The 10,104-nt window shown below is 34.4% G+C and overlaps 1 protein-coding gene across 1 annotated transcript; it reads left to right on the top strand.

Moving 5' to 3' along the window:
- The first annotated feature begins 6,916 nt into the window (after positions 1-6,916).
- LOC113497484 (zinc finger CCHC domain-containing protein 24-like) lies at positions 6,917-9,855 on the top strand. Its single transcript, XM_026877048.1, has 3 exons — positions 6,917-7,025; positions 8,382-8,522; positions 9,144-9,855. The coding sequence occupies exons 1-3, from the start codon at positions 7,020-7,022 to the stop codon at positions 9,258-9,260; spliced, it is 264 nt and encodes an 87-aa protein (XP_026732849.1). The 5' UTR covers positions 6,917-7,019; the 3' UTR covers positions 9,261-9,855.
- Positions 9,856-10,104: the final 249 nt, after the last annotated feature.

Genomic DNA, 10,104 nt, shown 5'->3' with positions numbered 1-10,104 from the left:
GATAGTAACAGTATGTTTAAGACCTCTATATGTGGAGCGAAATAAAATGTCGAATATTGGGTAATTAATTTTGCACACCATGGCATGTACCCAAGGAATATTTCTTTTTAAAATATACTCTTGATAACCGCAGCAATCAATACTACGTTATTGTCTATATTCTTCCAGTACATTAATGAACTAATAAATCAAACCATATTAAACAATCTGTTACTAAATCACTTTACTGTAATATAAACTGATGAAACACCAGCTTCAGCAGCATACTTGAAAAAAATCTTATCAGAAGTTTTCCCTAGTGTAGTGCTAGCCCTGAAAGTACTGAAACCAATCGTTATGCACGGTGTGTACTTGGTTCGTTACTATTACCACAGACAATCGGACAACTGACTTCCTACTACCAGCTTTCAAGATAGCATTTTGTAGTTATTAAAGAGAGATGGCGCTATACGCCAAGAGCGTGCTATCTTGCTTGCACACTACGTTTTTACTCTAAGCCGGGAACAATTCTGCACCGATCTCCAGCGGGTCCTGATTGCAACAAATTTTAATTTGACGGTCCCACAACTCATTCATTTTAATACTGATTTGTCTGGTCGCTTTTTTTGCGATTGATATTATTGGTCCTTCGGTACGGAAATTTAGTCTGAAGTTCTTTTGGTCCTTTTTGTTGCGATTTTCTTTGTCTACAATTTGACTGAGAGTTTTTTTAAACGTTTCCTGTTTTTGGCAGTAAATTAGTAGCTTAAGGTTAAATACATAATTTAAGAACATTTTATGCTCTAAGTTTTAAAACAGTCAAAGGTTCTTTTTTATTGTAATGCAACCAAGATATGTTTATTTATTAAAAGCAACCCCAATCCCTTTGCTTTATAAATTTTCTTGTTTGTGAAAAGTCTTTGAAGACAAAAAACACTGTCTGCGTTTTGTTCAAAGGAATAAACACAGTCTTAAAGAAAAATGTGTAAAGGATATAAGTACCGAGGTACTTAATTGTGGTCTTTCGCAGACAAACTTCTTGTATTTGTCTTAAGAAAACGTACTGTTTTATTTTTGTTTATAGACCGACTTTTATTTTAACCATTATTAAAAAGCAAAAAAGTTTGCTTTAAACTCATCCGTATTGGTTTGATAAAAACTTATACTGTTCAACGTACATTTCCCTGTAACCAAAAACAAACGAAAATCAAAAAAAGAAATCGCAGAGTCAGACGTTCTAAATCATAAGGGCCCACACACATTATGTACATTACACTATAGTCACGTGGCCATCATAAGTGCAACACCGCATGGCGATGTCGCTATCACGCTCCGTATTAACGTTATAAATTAGGACGTTACCGCGCCCACTCAAATAACCGTAAACACAGCATAGTGGCCATTCACAGCACTTGTGCCAACACTGCCAACCATCTGAACCGAGCTCCCTGTGTCGTCTCATTCATTTTTCTTTGTCTGCGAAATGTGAACATGCCTTAATGGTTCTTGAGTGAAATTAAATTTCGAATGTGCATTGTTGCGGTCTATTTTCCACCGTATTTTTCGAACAACTTTTTAAAATAATTAAGTGTAAATATAAAAATAAAAGAAATAACTTCTAAACGAAAGATGATAAATAATATGTTTGTGTTGCACTTTTTTTTGCATAAAATAGAAACTTCTCGGCGCTACTCGCTCTTGCGGTGTAAAATTTACACCTATACATAAATTACACCCGGACAAAGAACAAATGAGTTCGCTCATCACACAAACATTTGTCCTGGCCGGGAATCAAACCCACGACCTTCGGTATCGCACCCCAACCACGAGACCAACATGCCAGTCAATAATGTTCTAATTCTCTTTTTATAGCTATCCCTCGCTAGTCGGAGATGAAAATTGGAAGATGTAGAACCGGTTCGAAAATACCAAATCCCAAGGTAAGAAATAAATAGCAATACACCTAAAAGTGATTATTTCCGGACGATAAAACAAACTACAAATCGAAACGAAGCTATGTTTCGGTATCATTGGAACTCCTACAAAGCGACATTTTTAAAACTTTATTATGTTATACAGAATCCTTACTAGTGCCATTCAATATCTATTTACTTATATTGGTATGACCAGACGTGTAGATGGTGTGTTGAAAACAGAACTCTTTAAGGTGTGTGTACAGTGAAACGATAGTGGAAAGTAAAAGATATGTTTGAGAGGCTAATTAATCATTTCTTACATACGTATTTACGTAAATACTGGTGAAGATAGTTATTATTTATAATCACAGTAGGTATACTCGAATAAATAATTAAGTTGAAATTCCTAAAAAGCACTGATAATTATGGAAAAATGCGTAACGTAATTTGCTTTGAACATTCAACCTGTTTCTAATTTAGCATACGATAGCGTGTTGCTCAGTAAAAATTGTCAGGCGTTATTGAAAACTAATTAAAAATTTATTTGTTTAAAATTTTACGTATAATTTTGATACATAAGACGGACTTAATACCGTAACGCATTATATGCTTTGGGTCAAATGGAGCAGGAGCAGTTATTACCTTAAAAATAGAAAACGATCAGGCGCTAATTTAAAAAAATAACAGTTAAATGTTTGTGATAGGAGCCTTAGAATACAACGTAAGCGCTGTACTAATGGTATTGAGTCTACGGGCTAGACATCTCTGAAACCATCAGCCACAGCTACCGACTACGTGATGCATACTTATTACTCGATTTTCCACAGAGCAGTTTCAATTGTAGGAGAACCATCCCATTAGCGGTGTGCGATTGCCATCGCTGCTTTCGATGAAGCTAAATAGAAAATTTCTCGTGTATTGGCGTTGATTAAAGTGGTTAAGTATCTATTGGCTATATCTGTTTATTGAATTGTTTTATTTAATGTTATAAGAAAGTAATTTGATCTTTGGATTTGTGATAGTGAGACGGTTTTTGTAAAAGATGTTTTATTTCTGTTGAAGCATTACATAATATACATAATATAAAAAATGCCCAATGCAAAGAATATGATTTTTTGCCGTTTTTATACAAATTGATCCGGAACTCTTAGTTAGTCAGTACCACTAAGTAGTTTTGTTAATAAAAGGTACAAATACCATAATTAGTTAAGTTGTTAGTGAGTTGCCCGTAAATAAAATGATTAATAAAATAAAGGAGCTTATGAACAGGTACATCACTAACCAACAGAAAATTATTACATAACAAGAAATACATAAAAACATTGACGACAAACCAAACAAAAATCCTCCTAATTAATAATAAGACAAATAATTACTAAAGTACATAAAGAAAAGGATTTCCTTTCTAATTGAGAGACGTAACTTCACAAAACATTCGACGACCAAATATTTATTTCAATTAGGGATCCGGATCCCCTTACAAGGGTGCGATTGACACGAAAAGAACCCGATGACATCTAAAAAGGGTTGTTTCTTAAGGAACACGGGTTTTGATTGAGAGGACACTTAAACCCCTACTTAGCCTTTTAAAGTCCCGTCTAATTAACACCGTTAGCGTGACTAATTGAGTATTTATATAAGATTACTGTATAAATATCTTAAATTGTTAATTATAATCTGTGTGATAAGGAAATGTTGTTTACGTTTTGCTCAGCTAAGTGGTATCGATATAAAAGTTGAATTTACCTATCTAGAAATAATCATATTTTATAATGTACTAGTACTGCTGGGAACTTCGTTGTGTCACCCGAATGCATACGAAAAACGATTGAAATATGACCAGCCGTTTAGGAAATTTATTGACACGCACACGTGTCTATACTAGAACGAAATATATAAAGAGTTAACAGATTCAATACTTGAAGTTGAAGGTACTAGTTATTTCCAGCGGCTCCATTTGCTATAAAAACTATCCTATGTGTTAATTTAGGTTATAAACTACATGTTTACCAAATTTCGTAAAATTCCGTACTGTGTCATTTGCGTAAAAGAGTAACTACATACAATTTGCTAAGACCACAAACGATTTTATTATAATAAATTAAATTATTATGAAAATAAAAAACTACCCATAAATTGCATGATCACATAACGAGACAGTTTTACAGCAGGCAATCTTGTAATATTTACGAAGCGCGCATTGCTCGTTTTATTGATAAAGGCGTCATAAACTTGTGTTGCCCAACTTTGGTCACTGAAAAAGAGGGAGAATCGCAATAAAGGATATGTAATACATTTTCTTTGTGGATTTTACTGTTGACCGCACATAGAATATTTAAAAGCGAATGGTTTCGGTCCTTTCTGATGGAATTGGATGGCTATACGCTTGAACGAACGTTTGGGTGTGTTTTGCATATATTTATCAATATAATATACGTTCAATGTTCATATATCATTTCTTGAACCCACGACGCGTTCAAATATGCATTAATATGTATCTGCGTATGTATGTTGTATAACTTGGAATGTGTGGTATTCGAGTGTAGAGAATATATATTTTAATATGTATTTATCTTAGGTTCGAATTTAACAAGAGATATTTTTATTCGTATCGTTTATATTCGTTTGTAACTCTGTATAAAATTAAGTGTTTCCTCAAGTAGGTTTCTTGAAATGTAATGTAACGTTGTAATCCGTTTTAATGAAGAAAATAATTTTTAGTTTCCGACAATACGAAAGCTTTGGTCACGATTCCACTACAGTCACGGGTAGATGATTGGCATTAACCACAGAAATACGAAATTAAAACACGAATAAAATCGAAGAAAAAATGAAATCTATTTATTAAAAGATATCGAAACCAAAGTATTATTTGTATTTGCATTTATGCTCGCTAATCTCAGAAACGGCTGATTCATATAAATCTAAAAAACTCTGATTATAGTATAGTCACGGGCACAATAGAAAAGGTGAAGAAAAACCAAAGGCAACTGTAAAGGATCTTCACGTAATTTCTTCTTAAGTGAGTAAACAAGCGCGATGGTAATTAGAGGAGGGACCTGCAACCTCTTGAATCCTTGATGGCAACCCGAGCATCCCTTGGAGACGTCTTTTTGTGAGACCGTCAACCGTCACAGTAATTAGTTCCTTTGCTTAACGTTTGCGATTCTTTTGAGGGGTAATTATTCAAGTTGTGATTAGGTGTACTGAGGGCTGTAATACGTGTGACTCATTTGTATACCTTTTGTTTTTTTTTTGTGTTATGGGTCTTCTCACTTCTACAGCTACTACGCAGCTACGGACTTACTTAGAGAGCTGATATTAGGCCTCCTTTTATCGGTTGGGAAATTACCAAATGATAATGATATATGACATCTTTCGATTTGGATTGAGCGGAAGGGGTCATTTACACATTACTCAAACCATATTCCTTAATTTTCCCTTCGTGTACCGGGGCCACGGTAACCCATCAGACAATAACAGGCGTCAACAATAATGGGCCCCAGACCTCAGTGCTATGGTAGGCCCCCTGGCCACACAGTTAGCGAGCTGGCGATCTGCCACGTCAAAGGCTTACCATTTTACTTTTAGTACAATTGGCACCGTTCGTGTACACATTAAAGGCTTCAGCAATAAAAGTGTAACATGATGAGGATTAGATACAACTAGTATAGTATAGACTTGGTTATGTTTGGATGCAGTTGTACGCTTTTATTGACGTCAGATTGTCAACAGATGGCGGTGACGCTGGCGGATAGATCATTCTTCTAATGCTGACGTAAGTATAGGTATTATTTGCTACAACTCTAAGCGAAATCGTACCACAGAAGTTTCGTAGTCATACTAAGAAGAGCTCGTGATGAAACTAGAACTGCACAAGTTGATCAATCACACTTGATACGGTCGGTCCGTGGATGAGTGATCATCTATGTCATAACGAGTTCCTCCGTGTTTCGGAAGGAACTTTAAAGTGTGGGTCCCGACTCCCGGCTGTTATTTACACGTCCTTAACAGTCGATACAGGCATTCAGCATCTAAATTGTATCGTGTTGTAGAGCTAAAGAGGTTAAGATTTCAAAGGTCAGATAGGTACTTAGCTGCATCCGGTTAGATTGGAAGCCGAACCCAACATAGTTGGAAAAAGCTTAGGATAATGATGAACAAAAACACTCGTGAAATTACATACATTTAAAAGTAAGACGCAGCAACTAAACACTAATTTAAACATTATCACGTTTTTAAGCAGGCGCTCGACATATGAAAATAATTAGGTAATTTTTAAAATCTTTAACCGGACTATATTATTAAAAATATAAATCTACTTATTTTTTAACCACAATTAATTTAACCTTCAATTTTATTCGTCATGACCGCATGAAAATATACCTACACATTGATAAATGCACTCATTGGAATAAACAATTCGGTTCTTCCCCGTAAATTGTGATCGCTAGTGACGGAAACTAGTCTCGATTAATAAATATCAACTGTTATTTTTATTCATAGTATTGATTCACAAATACTTTATACAAAAAATCAGCCAGCAGAATTATTTATTATTGATTAATTCTGTAATTACTTGCAAACAAAACTGCAACTTTGTTGCATCAGACTCTATTGACAATACGTATTTAGTTATTTACCCCCATCGGAAAACACTCTTAGGCTTTAACACCACAGTGCACAGTCCCCAGAATTTGTAGGCTCTTCAATAAATATTATTTTGGCTCCACTCTTAATGACTACAGGAGCCAAGTCCATAGGATTAACATAAACTAATATTAGAAGAATAATGTTAAATATTTAAAGTATATAGAATTGTGTTAAAATAATAAAAGTAGATTTAAACCACTCCTCTAATTAAATAATAAGTGTTGCGAAAGCAATAAGTGTTTAACCGATATTCGTAATACTAGATTATCGTTATCTGTTACTCGAGTATTGTAACAACTACTGAGCACGTTGCACTTCGGCACGTCACTATGTAGTTTTAAAGTTTATAAAGGTCCGTGGCTGAATCTAATACAGCACTTTGCACATTTCGGTCAGTGTTAAACTTGTGTGTTAACACATTTTTGTCATAAAAGAACACTGTGATTTTTTTTTTGGATTGTGTTTGTCGCAATGTCGGTGAGTATACTAACTAAATATATATAAGTATTTTACTTAAAAAAAATATTTTTATTTTATGTTGGGTTGTTGATGTTTCCGGTATATATCTACCAAATTGTAAAAAAAAGTATCGTGTTGCACTCAAAACTTCGGGAATTCATCTTCGTTTAATAGTCATTTTTAGATCATTTTTTTTTTAACATTTTAAACGCCAATCTGCGGAATAACTCTTAGTGAGCTGAATTTTTGTATTATACACTTTTATTACGGTTTTATTATGAAGTTGTGAAAAATCGACATTGATATCGTGCCGGTTAATAATATTACAAAGGTCAATAGGTCACGAAAATCAGTTTTATCCAAATAATTTGCTCGGAGGTCAAAGAGGTGTTTACAAAAATTGTTCCTCATAAAATTGTCTACAAAATTATCCTTTACAGTTTTTCTGTAAAGTTAACGGTTTTTGGATTAAAGCGCTGAGAAAGCGACTAGAATGCACTCACATACGGTATTGAACACCGTACACCAAGGCGTAAACTCTATTGCTTTTTATTAATATTGTAAATGTCTCAAAATCTTTTATTTTATATTTATAAGTTTTGAGAAAGATATATTTATCCCATAGAGGTTTAGGTTTTTAATAAGCGTACCGTAAAAATACGTTCTTCAGGGTCTTTTTACAATGAACTGCAAACATTTGGAGATTGGGACACGAATGGTGATGAGATTTGAGAAATGTTTATGAACATAACTTATTTATTTATAGCAGTGTGATTATGTGCTGGATGTAGGTTTTATTATATCAAACTAAGTAGTTATTTGGGGAGAGTCACACTCTATGCTTATGTTCAAATAATCACCCACATATGACAACATTTTGTTTATGTAACTGACGAAATAAATATCAAATTCTAATCTCTGTCAAAAATTCTAAATCTAAACGAATCTTAATAATATGGCGGTATGATGGGGGCCCATTTTTGATTCGGCGAGTCCGCCTGCCAATTTAATTCCATTTTTATGTGTTGAAAGGCACGTGCTATAGTTTTCCATAGCTTGTGAAGGATTCCATACATTTAATTCCATTTAACATTATTAATACCAATAGCCCTTATTAGTTATACACAATACAATTTTCAATAGTTTTGTAGCTTCCTTGGGCCGTCCATGTCTGTTTTTAATAAGGCTAGATGTGGGTGATTTAATAAAGGTAGGGGTAGATGGGCCCTGGTAGATACCCCATTACATTTTAGATTAAAGTCCTCAACAAGGCCTCTACATGTTGGACCTGTGTCCCCCTGCATGCCTTTAAAAAGGACCATGAACACACATGAAGTGATCTCGTGACTGTAAAGAAATACCTTTAATTTCCAGACTCCTTACCAAGGCAAAGGGCGTTGCTTCGGCGAGTACAGATGCAGCCAGTGCAATCGATCGTGGATGAGTGCCAACTCCTGGGCCAACTACGGTCAAGAATGCACCTCCTGCAAGATTATGGTTATGCCTCATAAGCAGGTACGCTTTCTCTTTAAAATGTACTGTTAAGTATACAAACTGTCTATCTAAAGCTGCCAATATCCCCAGGAATGTATGTATAGTCTGATAACTTGGTCTTCTTTCTGTAGTATTTTTACCACGTTTTTTATACTCACTTTCTTATTTGTTTGTCGTTCCTCATTCGTCGGATTTTTGCAACTCAATTTTGAGGCACTGAGCTGGTAGGCTGAAATTTTCAGGGTAGCTTCAAACCCGATAATAATGCAACACATTTAAATACGTGGGTTTTCAGATTTTTTAAATTTTCTGATCAACAGCTGGAACTATCCTGCTATTATTCAGTTTCAAATTTCGATCACTTTCGCGCAAGTTAATATGATTAAGTTAACTTATAGGTCTTAAGGAGTTCTTTTAAAATGAGTTTTGTTTTCTCTTGCCCAGATAGGCAGCGCGAATTATTAAAGCAATTGATGGTCAGAGGTAGCGAGGTGGCAGGCGGCTACATATTCTACAATCACGTTATTATTTCGTCAGAATTGTTTTTGCCATAGAGATAAATCAAGAGCTGACGTAGGTCTGGGGTTTCGAACGAACTGTTTATATTATAACCAAAATTAAGAGTGTCATTTTCTGTTTCAGCGTCCATTATTGAAACCCGATGGCCTTGACAAGAGTGACCCGAACAAAAGACATCCAACAGAATTGTGTCAGAAGTGCAAAGCCTTGGGTAGGCCTTGTAAACAATTTTACAATTAATAGTATTAATGTACTCTGATTTCTGTGTTTCTAAATTACTTGTGCTGCTTAATCTTAAGCGAATTCGTATTTTTAATTAATTTCTGTTATTATAATAATAAGCTCGCTGATTGTTTTTCTTTCCACACAAAATATCTGTAAAACTAGTATTCCTAGATCACACAAATGCTTTTCAAACGCGGGGATCGAACCCGCGATATATCGTGCTATGTGGGTTTGGAGTGGGTACCTCAAATACCCGGCTATCCGTGCAGACAAATCTGCACTCATCTTAAACGGTGCATTAATTTCGATGGTCAGCAGCTACATAATATGATTTGGAGATGGATACATTTGCCAGCGTTCCTATTGTTGACTTTGCAGCCTGGTGAAGCATAAACCCAGTGTCCCTATTACTGCTTAGTCGGTGAGGGATCAGCTGACCTTATTATATTTTTTTATTATAATAACAAATTATTATATACTAGTCAAGGTTTAAGTACAAAAGATTTAAAAAACGATTTATTGTTAAAAAGAAAGGATTCACTATGTACTGTATGGAGAAATTCTTGTATTTACTATTTGTACCTAAATAAACTACTTTAAATCAATTGAATCATTTATAATTTATTATTTAATTCTATCATTTTCTTCACCTATCATTGGTTTTTTGAGTTCTAATTATTGTACTTGTTAATTTAACTGCTGATGCACTTAAAAACAACGACTCACCTTATTTTTTTTTATGAAATATATTTCGAAGTCTTTTCATTTCAAAGTCACAAAGAAAACTTAGTTTATTCACAATCAGTGGAATATACGATTGTTAACAAAGGTAAAGGGAGCTAACTAATTAATACGAATT

This window comes from Trichoplusia ni, chromosome 9 (assembly GCF_003590095.1).
Source record: "Trichoplusia ni isolate ovarian cell line Hi5 chromosome 9, tn1, whole genome shotgun sequence".
Taxonomy (NCBI): Eukaryota; Metazoa; Arthropoda; class Insecta; order Lepidoptera; family Noctuidae; genus Trichoplusia; species Trichoplusia ni.
The sequence above is the reverse complement of the archived record's forward strand: the minus strand, read 5'-3'. Positions and strand labels throughout refer to the sequence as shown.

Bases quoted from the DNA above. Each gene is read 5' to 3' on its own strand.
- LOC113497484 (XM_026877048.1), top strand. The intron at 8,523-9,143 runs GTACGCTTTCTC...TTTCTGTTTCAG, and splicing joins TGGTTATGCCTCATAAGCAG to CGTCCATTATTGAAACCCGA.